This window comes from Mercenaria mercenaria, chromosome 6 (assembly GCF_021730395.1).
Source record: "Mercenaria mercenaria strain notata chromosome 6, MADL_Memer_1, whole genome shotgun sequence".
In the NCBI taxonomy this organism is placed as follows: domain Eukaryota; kingdom Metazoa; phylum Mollusca; class Bivalvia; order Venerida; family Veneridae; genus Mercenaria; species Mercenaria mercenaria.
This window is the reverse complement of record NC_069366.1, coordinates 23451921-23474227: the sequence shown is the minus strand read 5'-3', so window position 1 is coordinate 23474227 and position 22307 is coordinate 23451921. Positions and strand designations below refer to the sequence as shown.

Here is a 22307-nt window from a genome sequence, read left to right as displayed (position 1 = left end):
TCTTGTTTTACAAGTACTGTAATTTTGGGATCCGGTGATCAAAGACGATTTAGAGACAGTATAACGTTTGTTTAGGTATTTTGATAAAAGACTTCATGTCAAAACCTTTGTGTGGGTTGAAATCTTTTCCAAATAGCACTTGTGTGTAACCTTGACCTTTGACGTCTGGACGCGATGCAAACTATTAATGTGTGTCCAAGCCTTACCCAAATTTTCTAGAAATGTGACTTTGAGGTACAAACGTGACACATCTCATGTTTAACATTTGTTTATACCGTAGTTGTAGTGCAGTTGAGATATACTTGCTTTCGGACTTTTTAGCTCGTCTGATTTTTGAAAAAAAAATCTACGAGATATTGTCGTCATTTGATCGTCGACGTCGGCGTTGGTTAAAACTTTTGTTTAGGTCCACCTTTTCCCAAAAACTTTCAAAACTATAGCTTTGAAACTTTGCTCACTTGTTTATCATCATTAGCTGAATAAGTAGACCAAGAACCATGACTTGCAATTTGTCAGAATTATTGTTTTTTTTGTACTTAGAAAATTTGAATTTCTTGGTTAAAGTTTATGTTTAGGTCCACTTTACTTGAATACTATAAGAACACTAGCTTTGAAACTTTGCAGACTTGGTTATCATCATTAAATGAGCAGGTAGACCAAGAGCCATAAGTGTGATATGCGTTTTATCTGAATTATGGCCCGTTATGTAATTTCTTGTTATTTTGGTCCAATTTTCTTAAATTCTATAAGAGCTGTAGCTTTGAAACTTTGTACACTTGTTTTTATCATTATATTAGTTTATAGGTCAACAACCATAACTTTCTTTTGCATTTTGTCGGAATTAAGGGCTTTTTGAACTTAGAAAATAAGTATTTCTTGGTTGTTTTGTTTAAGTTTCCTCTTTCTGAATACTTTCTATAGCTTTGAAACTTCATACATTTTTAGCTCACCTGAGCCAAAGGCTCAGGGTGAGCTATTGTGGTCACTCACCGTCCGGCGTCCGTCGTCCGTCCGTAAACTTTCACTTTAAACGACATCTCCTCATAAATCGGTGGGCCAATTCCATCGAAACTTCACAAGAATGTTTTTTGGGTGAAGCTCTACAAAAATTATTCAAAAAATTGAATTCCATGCAGAACACTTGATTTTATATAGGAAAATCTTCAATTTTTTTTTTAAATAAACCAGAAGGCCTAGATCTTAGATATTTGACATGTGGCATTACCTAGTAGACTTCTACAAAATTTATTCAAATCATGACTCCGGGGTCAAACTGACCCCGCCCCATGGGGTTACTTGATTGTACATAGAAAAATCTTCAAAATTTTCTAAAAATAAACCAGAAGGCCTAAAGCTTAGATATTTGACATGTAGCATTGCCTAGTAGACCTCTACAAAATTTGTTCAATCTTGACCCCCAGGGTTAAATTGACCCAGCCCCAGGGGTTACTTTATTGTACATAGGGAAATCTTCATAGATTTGCTAAAAGTAAACCAGAAGGCCTAGATCTTAGGTATTTGATATGTAACATTGCCTAGTAGACTTCAACAAACTTTGTTCAAATCATGACCCCCGGGTTAAAATTGACCCCGCCCCAGCGGTAACTTAATTGTACATCGGAAAATCTTCAAAAAAAATCTAAAAATAAACCAGAAGGCCTAGAGCTTAGATATTTGACATGTAGCATTGCCTAGAGGACCTCTACAAAATTTGTTCAAATCATGACCCCCGGCTTCAAATTGGCCCCGCCCCAGGGGTTACTTGATTGTACATAGGAAAATCTTCCAAAAATGTCTAGAAATAAACCAGAAGGCCTAGAGCTTAGATATTTGGTGTGTAGCATTGCCTAGTGGATCTCTACCAAGTTTGTTCAATCATGACCCCGGGGTCAAGCTTAAATGCAAATCTTCATTGCAACCATTTAACCAGATGAGCGATATAGGGCCATCATGGCCGTCTTGTGTATCAATTAAGATGAGTAAGAAGGCCAAGATCCATAACTCTTACATATTGTCCGGCACTTGCAGACGAGCAATGGCACCCGCATGCGGTGCTCTTGTTTAAAGTTATTGTTGATAACAAGAGAAATTATTTGTTTCATAACCATTGCTTTTGCTGACGTTGTTATTAAGCGGTATATTTGGCTACTGCTAAAATAATTCGTATTTACAATAGCGCTGTTTGTGCAGCCACACTGTTGGTTACTTAACGTCTCCTTGCGCTTATTGCCAGTTTTGTAACCAACAAAATTATTTTCCTGGTCGACGTCGTGTTATAAGCGCAAGCTGCTTTCGACGGGTAATTAGGCTGATAAACCAGTTAGGTTGTTAGTGTTTATTTGGTTGCTAGGCGCTGTCCATAGGAGTTCTATTTATGGCTTCGACTAAAGAAATATTTAAAATGTAATGTGGCGTCTGTACAATATTCCCCGTTCTTGGACGCAGTGTTAAAATTTCAGGTCCTTTGGGGGCATGGAGTCTATTTTCTTATTATTATAATAGAATTATGCTTAATCAGGTGCTAGAGGGCGTTAGGATTGTTGCAAAACTCATTACCCCTCATGAATCCAGTCTGCTATCATTTTGCTTGTTTTGTTCTTTGCTTCCGAAGGGTCTTCTTACAGATTTTATTATAATGTTTTACAGGTCGGCCAAATGGAAAATTTATGCTAGGCGGTGGTGATGGAACATACGGACAAGTACTTTACTATCTAGATGGTTCCTGGCGACATGTTTGTTTCCCTACCAGTTCTTCTGATATCGAGGACTTCAATATCATAGCCACACAACGTATTTGCGAACAGTTGGGATTTATGTAAGTTTCTGGTAAATTGCGCCGCGTTGTATTCCAATTGTTAGATTTTGTATTTTTGTAACGCTAGGTATATATAATACACATGGTGTACACCTTTCACTTTTCTATCAAATATTCTATCATGTCATGGTATATACCTCTAGGGGATGAGAATATTTACAGGTAATAACGATGAAGCGGAGGATGGTCTCAGTAATGCTACAATTGGAAATAACGAACTGGCGGAGGAAAGTTATCGGTGTTTATAGAAGGATATAACTCTCTTCCGTCAGCGCTTTTAAGTACAAATATCACAAAGCTTAGTTCTTTCCTATACCTAAAATATCAGACCTATCATCTTGGCATATCTCAAATAGTTCCATTGGACCTTTTTTGCTGCCGCAACAACTTAAAAGTAGAATCTTTAAAAGACTTCTTCTCATGAACCACCCGATGGATCTTCACTAAACTTCGTCTGTAGCATTCTACAAATTTGTTCAAATGCTTTTGCTTGGGTTTCCTTTGCTATCAAAGTACGAATTACTACACACTTTTTGGTTTTTAACTAGAACAACAGAGAAAGTACGTAGAAACAAAATAACTGTCTCCTTCCCCTAAATAGAAATATTCTGTTAGAAAGCCAGTCAACAGTTTATTGTCTAGCGCACTTTTTTTACAAGAAAAAATTACATGCATTTCGAATTGAATACATTGTTTTCATGTATGATGACCTAAATGACCGTTTATCCATCAAGTTGTATTGTCATGCACTATATTTATGGAACAGTTACTATGTTTAAGAAAAAATAGACTAGTACAACATTGTTTGCATGTTGATTTTACTGTTACACGTCAACATTGTTTGCATGTTGATTTTACTGTTACACGTTAACATTGTTTGCATATTGATTTTACTGTTACACGTTAACATTGTTTGCATGTTGATTTTACTGTTACACGTCAACATTGTTTGCATGTTGATTTTACTGTTACACGTTAGCATTGTTTGCATATTGATTTTACTGTTACACGTCAGTGCATAGTTTTATTGGTCGAATTTATTTTTTCTTCCCCGAGCTTTTTCACTGTGAGCTGTTAATAAAGGTGGGTCGTCCATCGTCCTGTATCAACATATTTAATAAATTCTTAGCTGAGCATTGTTCAGTATGAGCTAGTAAAGGTGGGTCGTCCATCGTCCTATATCAACATATTCACTCAAATTCTTAGCAGAGCATTGTTCAGTATGAGCTAGTAAAGGTGGGTCGTCCATCGTCCTGTATCAACATATTTACTCAAATTCTTAGCTGAGCTTTGTTTAGTATGAGCTGTTTGTAAAGGTGGGTCGTCCATCGTCCTGTATCAAAATATTTACTAAAATTCTTAGCTGAGCTTTGTTCAGTATGAGCTGTTTGTAAAGATGGGTCGTCAATCGTCCTGTATCAACATATTTACTCAAATATCTCCTCTGATTCTACTGTTCAAAATTACACCAAACTTGATCTGTAAACTCCTGGCATATACCTCTCTTAAGTTTGATCAAATAGTTTTCCTTGGTCCCTTATAGAGACCACCAGAGCTAAATAATGAAAATCTTTCAAACAACTTCTTCTCAGGACCTGTTAGGTGAAACTTCCCATTTCTTTGTCTGTAGCCCGTAGAATAGTACACTCTCTTTGTTTTGTTCAAAAGCTTCCACTTGGTTCCTTTTAGAGGCTGCCGCATTTAAATATAAGAACTTTTAAACTGCTTCTTCTCATGAAATGCTTAATATCGTCTCCAAACTTGGCTTGTAGAGCCATGACACAATGTCCTCTCTCAATTTTAAACTTGGCTACAACGTTTAACCATTAACCACTTAATGGATATTCACAAGACTTGATCTTGAGTACCCGCAATTGAACCATCTCTTGAGTTTGTTCAGACGGTTTCGCATTTTGGGCTGTCACAACAAACAATACAAAAAAAAAACAACTTTTTTTTGAATGCTTAAAGGACGTTAACCGAACTTGACCAGAAGGAATCTCAAAAGGTCAAGGTTCTCCTCAGCTGAGAAATTTAAGTCCATTGTGATCCAGTGTTTCCTTCGTTCTAGTAAAAGGATGACTCCATGTTTGATTTTTGATACTTAAATATTTGTTTTGTGCAACTAGATTTATTTCTAAATAGGTGTTAACTTCAGAACAGCTTATAAAGTCTAGAGTTTTAAGAGTTAAATTTTCTTTGACTAGGGTAATGTCGCTGTAAACGACGCTTTCATGAAATGTTTAGTAGACCTTTACAAATTGTGTCTGTAGCATTCTTTCATGGGTCATCTTTAGATGTGTTCATAAGGTTTCGAGTGACCCGTATTTTGGGCCTCCAAAGCTAAAACTAAAAAAGATAAAACTAAGAAAGTTTTTTTTAAACGACTTCTGCTCATGAACCGCTTGATGGATCTTCACTAAACTTGGTCTGGAGAATCTTTCGATGCATTTTTCTCAAGTTTTTTAAAAGTGGTTCAACTTAGGGCAGTTACAACTTCAATACCTTTGAACAATTTCTTCTCGATAACTTCTTGATAGATTTGTGCCATGCTTTGTAAAAATTGTCCTCTCAAGTTTCTGCCAAGGGTTCTACTTGACTGCGTCTTTCTTACCAAGGTCATATCCGTATTGTTTTTATACAGAACTAATTGTTGAACGACATATATCTAAGGTCAAAGGATCAAGGTCAGATGGGCGTCTTAATGGCCATTATGGCCATCATGTATATTTAAGGTATTAAGATAATGTTGATATCAAAAGTAAATTACCTTTGTTGAATTGTCAAATTAGGCAGCTCATTGCTGTAAACCTTTACTAGCTCTGGCTGGAAACATTAATACATTGTTATAGTGCGATTGCCTATCGCATGATTATGTTGATTGCTCCAAATAAGGCATATATTTTAAAGGTTTAAAGGACATCTCTGTTGTTCGCTGACAGAAGATGAAATTAGTTTTTGAATCTTTTAATTTTTATGCAATTCGATAAATAAATGATAATTTGGTTATTATGTTTTATTTAAACTTTGAGTTTTTCATGAATGAATACTCATTATATAACTTCCATATAGATATTGTATTTTTATTTTTATTCATGCTCTGCAGAGGATTGATACATCACAGACGGATGTGAAACCTTAAGGGGGTTTGTCTATACACAATATATTAAAATGGAAAAATTATTAAATCGATAAAATGGCAGTGCACAGACACTGTCCATTTAGATTAAGATCACAATTCGTGGCCTCAACGCGAAACTAGTCTATCTGCTTCTATTTCTATATATACATAGACTAGTTTCGCGTTGAGGCGACGTATTATGGTTAGAACAAAAATACATTATTGGATGACGCAAAACTAGTTTAAGGATGTTATGCAACTGAAATTTATATGTCGTTTTATTTTCAATCATAATGAGCAGCTTTCATCTTCTACGATATTAGTAACGTTTACCGCATTGCATACTATTAGGTGAGCTATCTAAGAGTACTAACTACATATTTTGCAGCGGTAGATCGGAATCGTACGAGTATAAGCTGAGGTATACCACAACAAATGCCGTCAGTCTCGACTGTGACGACACTTCGTGTACAGACACCTATTGTAGTTCTTATTATTCATCTACTTATGCTGGTGTAAGATGCTCAAATACAGGTAACTACATTGTAGAGTTATAACTCTATTCTCATGGTTGAAAAATACAACATAAAGAACGTACATGAAGTTCTATCTTTATGAAAGCCGGATGAAGTTTGGTACGCTGATCACATGTTGCAGAATAGAAGACTTTAGATAAAACAGTTTACATGACAATATTTCCGGTAAATCAGCTTCATATGGAGCGTTTTTCTCGAGCGTTCTTAGTGGACATACTCTAACATGACACAAATGTAACGATGTATTCGGTACACGAATTCTTCAAAATCTTGATGCTAAGTAACTTTGCGTTGGAACCAGTGCGCGGCGTTATCAAGTGTTCGACATTATTTTGGCAGATTTGCACAATTCTCTATAGCATTAAGTGTTATCAAATTATTACTGGTATAGTAAGTGCAAATGAAGAATTCATTGAATTTTTAATGATACATATAAATGTCTCGTTTTGCTGAATAATGCAGTTTATTTGATAGACAGTCATTTTCATAAGTCAGGGATATTGCCGTTGATATAAATGTAACTATACAGTGGGTCTAGATTTATCTGATTCGTGCCATCTGCTAAAGATATATAATGAACTTTATGCCACATTTACACTCAGTGTGGCGTCTGATATTTTTTACGGAAACCGATTTTGTCTGACAGAGCTTCATATATTTTCATTAAATGGAGCACTTTCTGTCGGTAAGCAAGAGGTTTACATCTTCCGAAATAGATTGCTTCTCCCACTCGCACCCCCACACCTCCGTCACTTTTTCCATGCCCCTTCCTCTAAAAGTCTGTAAGTGTTACTATGTCTGTAATAGATAAAAAAATATGTAGGTTTAGTGTCGTCGGACAGTCATTCAACATGAAAATAAGCTGAACATTGGTTTCACCGCTCTGTGGAAACGGGATCAATCAAGTCAACGGATGGGTCATTCTATCATTAAAACAAGAATATTCTATCAATATTATCAAGAATATTCTATAAATACAACAAGAATATTCTATCATTACTTCAAGAATATTCTATCATTACATCAAGAATATGTTCGTTTTTCTATGATACGTGAAACGTGATTCTTCTAAAGGAAATGTTGCAGATTTGCACGAAACTGCTGTATATGTAAAACTATAATCAAGTTTCGGGGTAATTACAGTCGCACCAAATTTTAACACTTTAAAATGGAATAAATATAACAATATTTAAATTTTATCAACTACACGTACTCAGAACCTTTAAATGTTATTTTACACACATGATACAGTGTGCCCATACCACGTGACTTTGACGTCATTTTATGGCTAAGACGGCAAGCCGAATTCCGTCGATTCGATTCTTCAAAGTGGCGTAAGTTCTTTATTTCTTGATCAAATATGACCAAATAAAGCGCAGGCTAAGGAAAAAATTAAGTACTTCACTCACAAGTAAACGGTTTTATCAACAGATGAACAGTTTTGGCCTGAAAACGGGAAAACTGTTTTGTTTAGAGAAAATGAGCATGGTAAGACGGCAAGCAAGAGCCCTTTTTGACAGAAAAACGGATGATTGTACACATCAGAGATGTCGCACGTATTACCGATTCACAGGAATTTAATGCCGGCTCTGTGGGAGGCCTTAATTAACAAAAATGCAGCAGAATTATTTAAAAACTTTTAAAAAATCCAAAATATGCTAAGACGGCAAGTCCGCTAAGACGGCAAGTCATTTTTATTAGATATACCTGGTTGCACCAACTTACGTAATTCAACACTTCCGTGGTTACAGGCCGTCCATCCTTCTATCAATCCGTTCGTCAGTAACATTTTTACTATGTTTCATCAATGCTTGTGAAATGAAATAGAGAAAAGTGGAAACTTGACAGATTGCCCAACACGACAAAAACGAAAATGTTGCAGGCTCGGTTTGATTGAGCCTGTTCATTGACGGTAGTGGAAATGCATGCTACCGTCCACGCCCTCCACGCCCGGGTTGAGCAGAACTCAACATTTACCCATGCTAAAAGTACAATAAGCAGTTAAGAGACATCCGCAGATGTATTCAAACGGCGGTGAACATGGAACCTTTAATGAACACTTACATAAAAGTTCAGTGACATTCATTGATCATCTTTCATCTCCTCCTTGAATCACTAGTGCTGGGCAAAAGAGATATGAACGGTTTATCCTCACTGTTTTCTCATTAAGGCAAAACAATTATTTTTACTTTGGACCATACACCGTTTTTGGTGGAATTACACACTATCATTGAAGCTACCATATGCATCGCCGAATGAATACATCATCGGATGTTGCTAAATTGAAGTGGTTGAGACTATAATTACCGTATTCCAGAGCTTGCAAAAATATCAGACTAACCATTTTCACTGAAAGACAGATTAATCCGTAGTAAGGTTTTTTGCCCGTTTTTTTCGGGCTAATCGACAGATATTCTTATTGATGTTTTCTGAACATTGTTCTGCAGTCGGTTGATATTTTCATACATATCTAAATACAATAAGGTTAAAGAATGCGTCATTTCGTATTAAAATTATGTTTTTAAGTCTGTTGATCCATCGAGCATGACTAAGTTGAAAAGCGAAGGTGTATTCCTTTAAAACAATTCAGAAAAACCGCAGACGTGACCGAAGCGCATGAAAATATGCCGTTAAAAATAGTTCAAAACGTATAAGAAAGATTTCTCTAGTTACGCCTTAATACATAATGCAGTCGTCAGTAATAAAACAGCATATGATCTTAATCATTTTTTCTAGTTGTATAGGATATAGATCTGCATGCAATTCTTTCTACCTGTCCTGATTCGAATGACAAGGGAGATCACTGTGTAGGAGTAAGCTAAATGATAAATTGCTTTATTTTATTTAAAAATATTTTTTTTCTGAATTACTTCCCTTTATTCTTACTTTATCCTTATTTTTGTACAGCTTTTATAACGACCGATTCATATTATATATTATTATTTAACATTTTACTTTATTGTTTTAATATCTCTGTAAGGCTGATGCAAAACTAAGTCAAAATATTTGTTTAAAATTCTTTCTTATAAATAATTATATCTGTAGTATATTAATTGCTACAGTGTTCCACTGTTACATGGAAAGCTACACGTTACAGGTTAAAGCCTTGCTCCGCGGCTATTCAAATTCTTTTGTGTGTATGCAACCCATGATTACAATAGGTAACAGTTAACGGCCACGTGCCAACCTTTAGCACGCAAAACCACAGGTATTTCATATAGAATTCATATACAACAGACTCTATTTTGACAGACGTCACTGTTCATAGTCAGGATTTTCATGCTTTTTCAGTGACAGCTCAAGGTTAAAAGGTAGGACGGGAGCAGGGCTTTAAGGAAAATGGTCGTGCTGCAAGTACACGTCTGGTTAACTTACGTATTTGTCTCGATATTTAATGTAATAACCTATATTAATACTTAAAAGATAAATAATTGACATTCCTTGCAAATCCTGAATACATTTAGATGTTAGGGGTACTTTACTTTGACTTTTAACAACATTACATCAGTTCCGGATTATTATAATTGTTATTGAATTGAAAAATTTACATGAAAGTTGACATTTTGATAAACGTTAATAAAACAGAGTAAAAGCTACAGAGTTTTTAAAATAGATTATGAAGCAAAATAGAATCAAAACAGTACATAACGAGAATTTATAGTCGGTTAAAAATCTCATCAGAGCTAATGTTACTTGTAATTTGACTTTCCGACTCAATTAATAAATCTTATCTTAATATATCAAATGTTGGTGTTTGCCTGATGTGAAGTTTCTAAGTATGTGTGCCCGATAAATGAAACTGTTTGATTTCGTTTAAGCAAAATTGAATCAAAGCATATCAACGGGGCATTTGCGTCTTCTCCCGATGATTTTCATGTGTATAGTTCCTTTTCTTATCTCAAAACTGCACGGAAGTCGAAACAGCAGGATCTTGGGGTAGATACAGGTCTAGTTTCCAGTTTGGCGGACCCCACTGACTTCTACTGTTGTTGTAGCAGGGTCGGTCGTTTGTACAAACATTTTTAACAAGGTAGTAGAGTTTAAAGACAACAACCCATGAATTAAAGAAGTAGGGTTGCAACATTTTTAATGTTTTGGTGTCACGATTACTTAAGTCGTGACATCAGTACATTTTATTTTATTAGGCTCGGCTAAACAAGAAGTTGATTTTGCAGAAATGTGTAGAATTATACAACTATTTCTCCAAAAATTGTGAAAGTTGGTGTATTTGTGGGTGGTTCCAATACTTCCGCTTTCATAGCCTTGGGTATTGTTTAATCACCCCTTGGATATGGTGCCTGCTTTTTAATTTTGTCTTTTGACTGTTCCTGTGATACGCAGGCTCCATAACCTCAGATCCCCTTCCTAAATTCCAGTTTGTTTAGTTCTGCCCATTGTTTTCTCGTTTGGGGCAAACCCTTTATTTTATCTGGGGACCAAACGCCGCTCTTCATGGAATTACACGCCTCAACACGTGTATCATTGAAGGTTCCATGTTCATCATAGTTTGAATACATCTGCGGATGTCTCTAAATTGCTTTTTGTACTTTTAGCATGTGTAAATGTTGAGTTCTGCTCAACCCGGGGCTAGAGGGCGTGGACGGTAGCATGCATTTCCACTACCATCCATGAACAGGCTCAATCAAACCGAGCCTGCAACATTTTCGTTTTTGTTGTGTTGAGCGACCTGTGGAGTTTCCACTATTTCTATTTTAATATGTGATATCGTGTTAAATTTTGGGGGAAAAAATAAGATTTTTCTATTCTACTCAATACTTTGAACACGTTACATAGAAATACTTTTTAAAGCATGTCTTCTTGCTTATAGACTGAGTTAAGAATAAGATTCTTATTTGTCAAAATATTATTCTATATATCTGAAAATTGTGTTTTTGATTTGTGGAAGTCGACAAAATGACTCTTCTTAATAAGTAGCCTTATTTTTAATACATAACGATTTGTCAAGAAAACATTAACTCAAACATTATATGTACAACAGACTTGTGAACATATAAAGTAGTATTGATTAGGTCAAAAATGTGTATTATTTGTTGTTGCCTGCTGCCAACTGTATATTTGTTCTTTAGTTTTCGAAACGCTATAACATACTTTAATCCAAAGACCGGCACGCAGAGGTACATCCAAGATGGTATACATGTGTAGCTTTTGAATTCTTAACCTTTCTAGAACAGTTCTCACTTATATGCCAATCCTGCTAGAGCAAATCATAATTCTCGTTTAATTTATCTATTAAGCCTCACAATTTAGCAACTGTACAAAAAAAAAAAAAAAAAAAAAAAAAAAACAATATAACGTACAATGTAGTTCAAAACATCATATGACTTCACTTATATAACGGTTCTTTGATGTTTTCCTATAGTTTTGACAAGAAGTAGAATGATCTACTATTGGTAAACATCCAATGACCGCTTGTAGAGAAGTGCGACTCCATAGACGATATTACTATAAAAAATGACTTGCCGTCTTAGCGGACTTGCCGTCTTAGCTTATTTTGGATTTTTAAAAAGTTTTTAAATAATCCTGCTACATTTTTGTCAATAAAGGCCTCCAACAGAGCCGGCATTAAATTCCTGTGAATCGGTAATACGTGCGACACTTCTGATGTGCACAATCATCCGTTTTTCTGTCAAAAAGGGCCCTTGCTTGCCGTCTTACCATGCTCATTTTCTCTAAACAAAACAGTTTTCCCGTTTTCAGGCCAAAACTGTTCATCTGTTGAAAAAACCGTTTACTTGTAAGTGAAGTACTCACTTTTTTCCTTGGCCTGCGCTTTATTTGGTCATATTTGATCAAGAAATAAAGAACTTACGCCACTTTGAAGAATCGAATCGACGGAATTTGACTTGCCGTCTTAGCCATAAAATGACGTCAAAGTCACGTGGTATGAGCACACTGGATAGGAAATCATTAATTCTTAGATTTCATCATTTCCAGAAAAAAAACCCACTTGATTCATGATATTAATTATCTGGGAGGTACATTCGAAAGTGATATGACATTTTATATTTTGTTCTTGAAAGTAAATATTTCCCTATCTGCTAAATTTATGATTGACACTCTTTACGTTGGAAAAAAAAGCATTTGAAATTTTCAGCAGCGTTTGTCACATAACTGAATGTATCTATATTTGTCCTTGAAAGATGTTTTATCATTATTATCAAATGTTACTATTGATATTATAATATTATTATTATTATTATTATTATTATTATTATTTGTACTTTGTATTTTGTAAAATTATATCCATATGTTAACCAGGCTCGAAACATATGAACTTTAATATCGGTCTTAATACACACTCTTTAAATGTTTGGAAGAAACTGCTCTAATTCCAAAATACTTTTGTTTTTAGCATGTGCCTCAGGAACCGTACTCTGTCCAGGTACTGCTGACGTCTGCGTCCCAGCAGGAAGCTTGTGTGATGGAAATCCGCAATGTCCTAAAAACTCAGATGAAACTGGATGCTGTATGTATACCTAACATTTTGTTAATCTAGTGAGAAAATTGTGAAATTGTGACAAGCGGTGCGAATATTAAAAAAAGAAAACGTTTGATATATTTGCGTAGTCATAAAATGATCATGGAGTTCTGTAGTAAATTAAAAAGTTACTTTGAAGTTAGCCGCCTCAAATTGGTGATAAATGAGCCGCGCCATGTGAAAACCAACATAATGGCTTTGCGACCAGCATGGATCCAGCCTGTGCATCCGCACAGTCTGTTCAGGATCCATGCTGTTCGCTCTTAAAGCCTAGCAATTAGAGAAACCATTAGAGAACAGCATAGATCCTGACCAGACTGCGCGGATGTGCAGACTGGTCTGGATCCATGCTGGTAGCAAAGCCACTATGTTGGTCTTCTCATGGCATGGCTCAAATATTGTTTTGCATGCGTCTGAATTAGGTTGAATACGAAAGTGGTTTAAAAGGCACATATGGTGGTTATAAAACATAAAAAGCAGAATTGAAATAATCAGTCTAATCCCTATCTTTTATGTTATAACGTCTGTTGTTCTCCTCATACGTCCGTCTATTGTTGAAACAATGCACAGAGGAGCACCCGTGGACTTCCTCCATCACCAAAAGCGGGAGAAGCTGCCATATAACCAAAATTGTGCTGGTGTGACTTAAACCTAATCAGATATAACCTTACTATCCAACTGGTTTACGGAAGGTCGTTGGTTCTACCTTGGTTCACGCCCGTGATGAAATAATGCACGGAGGGGTATCTGGGACTTCCTCCACCATCAAAGCTGCAAAGTCGCCATATAACATATAATTTGAAATCCGACAAAAAAATCCATTGTGCCAAGCACTGTCATGCAGTTAAGATATTTCTTACCTACGTCGGTGATTGCTGTGATATTTTCTGACTGAATATTTTTTACATTTTAGGTTGCCTGGAGGGAGACAGTTATTGTACCAGACCTGTAGACGAATATAAAGATGAGCAATGCCGTACGTTCTCGTATTCCTTGTACTTCCATGATCTGTTTAATGTTCTTCAATTTTTATACATAATGCGCCTAGCCATGGGAAAAGCAACATAGTGGGATGCGCAGGCTGGTCTGGATCCATGCTGGTCGCAAAGCCATTATGTTGGTTTTCTCATGGCACGGCTCTTATGTTATTGAAACGTGTTGGTCCTTACATTTGGCATTAAGTTATAGAATGTGTAATGCAATAATCTGATAATTCTATCTTTTTACTAAGAAATCGGGCTACTTGATTGTCAAAACGTTTTACCAACACTTATTGGATTCCGAAGTATATTCAACTAATTTCAACGTTTCAAATCAAAACACATTTTATCCGATTTTTGTGCTGTCATTTTTATAGTAGCCTAACTGTTTACTACAGCCAATTACAACGGTAAAATAATGATATAATTTTATATTTGAGAGAGTTTTTACTTTGAACAAATATACTTTTGATCGTTTGTTCAGCCGGGATAGACAGAAACCGAAGGAAAGAAACAAAATTATTTGAGATCTTCTGACTACGAGTTAGTCTGTTCTTGTTTATATCTGGTTGTTTTGATGAGTAATTTTCAGTGTTTATTTTCGAATGTTTATGAAATTCAAGTCCCTTATGCCGGACCTAAAAACCTTTAAAGTTTATTTATTTATATTTATCTGCATCCAGATGATATGAACACCTTAATTATGAGCGTAAGAAGAATTGTGTTTCCCTAATAATGGTTGTATGAAATTTTACAGCGTGGAAATGATTCTTCTCGATCTTTAACTAAAAGGTTTTTATTTTAAATGATTTGCCTTTAGTTATAGTCGTAGTTACTTTTTTAACTTTCTTAGTGAAATGCACCGCCAAAGGTATGTTCGAATGCCAAAACCACCAGTGTATAAGTACGGATTTGATATGTGACGGAACAAACGACTGCGCAGATGGAACAGACGAATACCGTTGTGGTACGTGGAAAATAATGGTTCATTGATTCTGTTACGAAAATATCTCATTTCCGCAAACAGTTTCACAAACCGTTAGATATAAGAATGATAAGATGCAAGAAAACAACAGTATAAGTTAGAAACAACACACAAAATGAATTCGTTCATTTCAAGTAAAACTTTTTCATTTCTTCTCAGCATTACTATAACTCTGAACCCAGCCAAAATTAAAACAAAAAAATTCTTGCAGGTATACTTGTCCGTAATAAGTGAAACATTTTGATGAAACGATAACTTAAAGCTTGGTGGGAAAAACCTTTAATCCAGAAAAAGTAACTAAAGAACCTTAATTACATCCAGCTAAACCAACAAATTATTGTGGAGCATATATACTCTCAAACTTTCTATACATGATTATAAAAACTTTTTCAGTGCACATCGATGACGGCCAAGTCACTGTATATTACCAGTCACAGAGACAGAGACTTCCGGTTTGTCACGACAATATTGGTCGAAAAGAGGCAGAATCATTATGCTCTGCATCCGGAGGCGGGTAAGCAAACGATAGGTTATATGAATTATTTGCACCCGTACGCAGGTAAGCATCCGCAGATGGCTAAGTAGTCGGTAGGTATTATGTTCTGTATTCATATATAGTAAGCAGTCGATAGAAGTTATGAACGCTCTGTATCCGGAGGCGGGTAAGTAGTTGATATTTTGCCAGTCAGAGAGACTCCCAGTTTGTCGTACAATATTGGTAGAAAAGAGCCAGAAACATTATGCTCTGTATCCGGAGGCGGAGGCGGATAAGTGGTCAGTACGTTATATGCATGCTCTGCATTCAGACGTAGATAAACAGTTGATGTGTTCTATGAATGTTCTGCAGGTAAGCAGTCGATAGAACTTATGAGTGTTCCGCATGCAGAGGTGGATTAGTGGTCAATATGTTATATGAATGTTCTGCTTCCGAAGGTAGGTAAGTAGTCGAAACGTTATATGAATGCTTTGCATTCTGAGGTGGGTAAGATGTCGATAGGTTGTATGAATGCTTTGCATCCTGAGGTGGGTAAGATGCCGATAGGTTGTATGAATGCTTTGCATCCTGAGGTGGGTAAGATGTCGATAGGTTGTATGAATGCTTTGCATCCTGAGGTGGGTAAGATGTCGATAGGTTGTATGAATGCTTTGCATCCTGAGGTGGGTAAGATGTCGATAGGTTGTATGAATGCTTTGCATTCTGAGGTGGGTAAGATGTCGATATGTTGTATGAATGCTTTGCATCTTGAGGCAGTTAAACGGTCGATAGTTGGTCGATAGTTTGTGTGAATTCCCCCCATCCGGAGAAGGTAAATGGTAGAATGGCTATGTAAACACTCTGTTGATATATCACATAAATGTTAAGCATTCGGAGGTAGGTAAGTGGCAAGAGGTTGTGCGATATGTACTGGTAAGGTTTTTATTTTACTCTTTTATTTTTTGAAAACATTGCCCTTCTGATCTTTACCTCATCAAACGCCTAAAGATGTGAACGAAGCCCTCCGGCCTATGTTGATTGCTTTGAGGCTATGTGGGACTCTTATCTGGAATCCCACCATATACAAAGACCGTATGAGTCCCATTTTAATCCAATTTGCAAACAATAAGTCTTAGTGTCAAATGTCAATGTCATAGTTAATGTCAAATGTTTAAAATCCACTTATACGAGCCAAGTCTTTATAGTCTTTCTTTGGTTTAAAAATAACTTTCTGTGATGCTTACAACAGGTCGTCCATTCCCCCAGGTGAATGACACTGGACAATTCAGTCGTCTAGTTTATTTCAATTTTACTTGCAGTCCATTTTCTTGGTATTGTATCTTGATATCCCGCATCCACATTTCAAAACCCCTCCCCACCTCTCTGTCCATGTATTTTCATATGCCCGTGAAAATGGGCGTACTTTTGAAATACCTTCTGCGGCGGGCAGCGTCCACAAACGTTGTCTGCGTTGCATGATTTAGTATCACCCAAATATTAAATGTTGTTTTTGATAGAGAATAACGACGTTAATTTGTTTTTATAGTGATTTTCTTCCTTCAAAAAGTATTTCGCTAGTTTGTAAATCCAGCCCGCCCGCTTAGCTCAGTAGGGAGAGCGCAGATCTACGGATGGCGGGTCGTGAGTTCGATTCCCGGGCGTGGCGTATGTTCCCCGTGACGATTTGATAGAAGACATTGTGTCTGAATTAATTCGTCCTCCACATCTGATTCATGTGGGGAAGTTGGCAGTTACTTGCGGAGAACAGGTTTGTACTGGTACAGAATCCAGGAACACTGGTTAGGTTAACTGCCCTCCGTTACACAACTGAACTACTGTTGAAAAATGTCGTTAAACCCAAAACAAACAAACAAACAAACAAAAGTTTGTAAATCCTAAAAAAGTTTAGTGTATTTAGTGACTTTTCAGATGGACTGAAGATGTAAAATAAGGAATGTTTGTGATAGCATAGTTTGCATTTTATGAAACTTTGTAATTTTATGAATATCGGACTTGTAATAAGTGTACGCTGAATTTCAGAAGTTCACTTTCAGTAAGTTATAAGATATTGGCAAAATAGCTGGCGGAATAGCTGTGTTCATTTTGTTGATTTTGTTCATTTAACATTATAACTCTGATAATTTGATCATTTCCAGAATCAGGTGAATAAAAATATCTTCAGAAAATTTACCGGTAGATCTACTAACAATAATATAAACTTCTCATGTTAAAAGGCTTTTATAGTTCTAACATTTTATTTTTTGTTAGATGAGCACATTGTTCAAAAGGCATTAAAATACATTGATAAATCAATGGATCCTGCTATACAAAATACATGTGGTGTACGTTTGGAGGCAGTTTTAGCAAAATGATAAGCATTATGATAAGAGACCAATTGTAACATAACAGTTTGTTTGGTATTCATATCATATCAAACGGTGTAGAACCGCCGTTCAGCTTGAGGCTTCATTTTTGTGTACATGTCTACGTTAAAGCGACAAAATAACGTTTAACTTCTATTCTTTACAGCTTACTTGGCAACCGTGGGATACAACGAAGTTATACGAAAGTTGACAATGGCTTAATGTTAACTGAGAGTAGCTCAACTGGAGGCTTTCTTCCTGGCATAGAATTTAGCCAAGACCAAACGTAAGTGCTCTCTTAATACCACAGTTAATGTTTTATGATAACAAGCATATTGTTTTCTTGACGTCTGAAAGTTTTTGTCTATAATTACTTAATGTCAGTAATCAGTTAAAATTATTTTAATCTTCATGCAGTGCCTAAAACACTAAATACTCCATTTTTTTGTTTCGCTCATAATATACGTGAACCCCACAGTGTTAAAAGTTTAGTTCAAGAGACATAATGATAACATGTTTATACATGTCTGTTTTATGTTTCAGCTTTAAATATTTGTATGTATATGTTAACATCAAACCTTAACGGATTATCGTTATTTGCATTGTTTTTCTTAGGAGAACCGGATTTGAACTACTCGTTTGTTGCTTTCACCATTTTAAGTACAAAAAATGTTAGCATATTACTACGAAATCCCTGACAAAGGAATAATTCATGCGACGACTACAATTTTGAAGTGGTCTCTAACTGTAAAAATAAAACTTGAAATTTAAACAGCAGTAAGTAAAGAATGTGAAATATATGTCAAGCGACCTTGTTACGTTCTTCTTGCAATATTTTTGTCTCTTGGTGACTTTAATTGCTGCTTTTATCTTAAGTCGTTTGTCCTCCATCTTCTATGTCAGACAGTAATTTTTCCTCAGTTATACGGCTATTATTTGTTCCATGTTAGAGTCGTTATATGACTGTGACATCAGTCTTGCAATATAAAATGTTTTGTTAAATTCTGTAAGATAAAGTAATTCGATATAGATAGTGAAGTTTTTAACCAAATTGCTTTACTCAGATAAAAAGTGTTAACAAGTTAATAAAAAGTTTAATTTTTTTGAACAGGTCCTGTTACCCGCTGATATTAAATTGCTCGTTGCCAGGTAAGGCCAGGTGGTTTTTTATATACCTTGTGTTATAAGCAAGTGTCAACAAATTTAGAGATAAACTATTTTTAATTATTAACTGTAAAGGACGTCTAGAACTAACCCAATTTTAAAAAAGTATTTCAATTTAGATAAATTAATAATTCAAACATGATGTTTGTCAAACTCATTTAATGCTTGTTTAGGCTTCAGCCTGCTGGCGGCAAGTGATTTGGCCTTTGCAATCATGGTCTGCACTGTTCGCTATTTAGTCAGTAAATTTTCAGTGAACACTCCTTCGAATAGTAAATGGTATTACCCAATTGTACTGATTGACCGGTCGTTTTTAGAATTTAGCAGGCTAAGGGCTAATTTAAAAACTGATATACGAAAACCAATCTATAATAGCTATGCAAGTAAATATTAGTGTTCGCATTTGTGAACTTTGACTTCGAGAAGATATTGTCTTTTACAAATGATTATATTTTGACGTCCATTATTTATTGTAAGGAACCGCTGCATTACAAACAGGAAAAGTCAAAGCTATGCTAACATGCTTTGCATCTTACCATAGATAGATAGATAGATAGATAGATAGATTGTTAGGATAGATATTCAAATCTTGTAACATCATATTGTACACATTTTTATCTATTTTATGGAATCACATTCTTATTGCTAAAACCAGTATCTTAATATACATAACAACCTTTTATTATGTAAACTTATACGATCTAACTCTGAATATTCAAAACTATTTTGTGTTTGTGTACGTACACCAAGAAGTTGTTTACAATACTGTAGGTGTATTATTTCTATTACATTTATTTCTCTAAGTCCCCATATTTCACAGCTGTAACATAAAGTAGGAACAATTAATTTGTCAAATAATTTTAGAGAATGTCTAACACCAATATTAGTACATTTTACTAAATTTTGTATATCGCCTTTAACGCCTAGCCCGCCAGTGCGTCATGAGTTGCAGTAAATAAGCCACCTGTATTAAATGGAACTCCTTACTATGTAAAACTTTTAACAATAATCTAATTGATTAAAAATAATAATTTGCCCATTATATGTAAAATTCAAATTTCTCCTGATTGTTCCACCTTTTCTGAAAAAAGAACATCAACTTAGTTTTATCTACATTATTCTTAGCTCCCATTATATACAGTAATTAAATAACACATCAAGACCTATTTGTAAGCTATATTCCGTTTCTAAAAAGAAAAGCTTTAAACATGTCTAAGTTCCTCCTTCAAATCCATTTAAGATAAATGTTCTTCAATGTAATTTAAGTACATTGCAAATAAAAAAGATGAAAGACTCTCACCTCCCACTTTGGCGTTCGTCTAACATACATGTAAAATCTTTTCTTATTGTATTCATATGCTTAACATCATGACTTGATATTACTATACATTAATCTAATAACATTGAAACAATTTACCTCTAACTCCTAACTATCATATGATTAACATATTACACCAGACGAGCGATAAAGTGCCAATTTTTTTCTACAGCCTTCATGAATTAACGAAGAGTTTATTTTGTAGAATGCGGTACTACTTCATACATAGATGATAAGATATCGCCATTCATTTACATGGCCGATGTAGCTATTCTTGGGGAATGGCCGTGGCATTGCAGCCTGCGTAAATATGATGATTTACATTGTGGATGCACCTTACTTTTTGGGCAATGGGCTTTAACTGCTGCACATTGCGTTGAGTCTAGGTAAACGATTTTAGAAGTAATAGAGTGTGTTTATAGACAGAAACAGTATAAGTTAGTCTTTTTATGTAAACAAGAATAGATGGTCAAACAGATAAATTCCAGAAATAGACTAGAACAGACCAGCGAAGACATTATCGAACAATGTTACTTGTATCATATGTAGCCTTTTATTACACAGAATCCTATGTATTACTTTAATTGGACCTAAATATTCATGTTCATACATCTGGCTTAGGGAAAGTTCGTTGGTTCTACTCAGGTGTCCGTCCGTGATGAAATAATGCACGGAGGGGCTCCTGGGGTCTTCCTCCACCGTCAAGGCTGTTAAGTCGCCATATGACCTATAACTGTGTCAGTGCGATTTTAAACCCTACAAACACTCGTACATGATCAAAAGGGTTAAAACCTCTGAAAATGGATATAGTACACCAATCAATAAGTATGCATTATATATTTACAGTTGCATTAACTTATTCTCATACTCCCGTAATTATTCGAAATAGATTGCACACAATGGTCATTTCCAAGCAAGTGTTCGTTCAATATCGAGAAATTGTAAGCGTTGCGTTTGAATAATTTATGTAATAGTTATACAAGTGTATGACAATGTTTCCTTTTACAAAGTAATTTTATAGTATATATACGCAAGGTCGACCGGTGAACATTTTACGTAAAAGAGCGCTGATAAGCATCTTTATGCTCCGCGATCACGCCATTCTGTCTCTTAAATCTCTGCTTTTCGTCCCGTGCCCTAGCTAATTCGCGTGTTTTCGTCCCGCGTACTCGTTGTCTAGCGCTGTTTATTAAGTTTGTGAATCCGCTAATCAGCGAAATTTAGCTACGGGCACCGCATTTCTTACTTCTCATGTTCTCGTTTGGCTGGTTTTCGGAGAGAAATGACAAAATGGCACACATCAGCTACCACAAAAATATATGTCCAAACTATTAAAACTTAACTAGATTGTTTGAACAACTGCCGCTAGAAATGAAACGTATAACAATATTCAATATATGTAAACGTTGATCAAGAAACTGTATCGAGTATTTTTCAGATCTGTATATATATGTATATAATAAACATCTGAATTCGTTTCCTTTAAGAACTCCGTCCCACTATACAGCAACATTTGGATCAGTTCGATCTGACAGTATTGGTGCATATGGACAACAATTCAACGTTATAGATATTCAAATTCATCACCTGTATAACGACTATGACGTCACTAAGGGGCATGACGTCGCTCTACTTAAGCTTGCATTTGCCCCTAAAATTGACAACTACACAAGACCTATTTGTCTCGGAACGGAACGCACCTGGCAGTATATACTTGATCAAGGGGACAAGGCGGAATGTTACATCACTGGCTATGGAGCAAACGAACTCTATTTTGCAAACGGTAATACGTTATCTTTAATTATCATTTTGCTGGATGTTGCATCAGGCCGCTTTGTAAAATGTTGAAGATGTTAGATATTTCAAGACCATATCATTCTTGGCCTGTGCTTTATTTCTTATACCATATCAAATTTCTTGGCACCCGTGCTTAAAGCAGATATATTTCGATATTTACTAAATTTAATGCTATCCTATGTACCTGTCAAGTTTAACATATATGTTTTACAATTTGTGGTAAATAAAACTGAATAGATCAACATGTAACAGTG

At 35.5% G+C, this 22307-nt stretch overlaps 1 protein-coding gene across 2 annotated transcripts in view; it reads left to right on the top strand.

Annotated features, from left to right (window-relative positions):
* Positions 1 to 22307, top strand: part of LOC123550623 (atrial natriuretic peptide-converting enzyme-like) — a 35527-nt gene that overhangs the window by 8387 nt on the left and 4833 nt on the right. For both annotated transcript variants that reach the window (XR_008371289.1, XM_053545415.1), the window contains exons 5-14: positions 2647 to 2815; positions 6325 to 6470; positions 12846 to 12959; positions 13885 to 13947; positions 14805 to 14918; positions 15330 to 15450; positions 17941 to 18060; positions 18886 to 18923; positions 20462 to 20642; positions 21744 to 22039. Coding sequence is in view for 1 of the 2 variants with exons in the window: in XM_053545415.1 (XP_053401390.1) it covers positions 2647 to 2815; positions 6325 to 6470; positions 12846 to 12959; positions 13885 to 13947; positions 14805 to 14918; positions 15330 to 15450; positions 17941 to 18060; positions 18886 to 18923; positions 20462 to 20642; positions 21744 to 22039 (1362 nt within the window). In the remaining variant the exon portion in view is untranslated. The remainder of the gene's footprint in view (positions 1 to 2646; positions 2816 to 6324; positions 6471 to 12845; positions 12960 to 13884; positions 13948 to 14804; positions 14919 to 15329; positions 15451 to 17940; positions 18061 to 18885; positions 18924 to 20461; positions 20643 to 21743; positions 22040 to 22307) is intronic.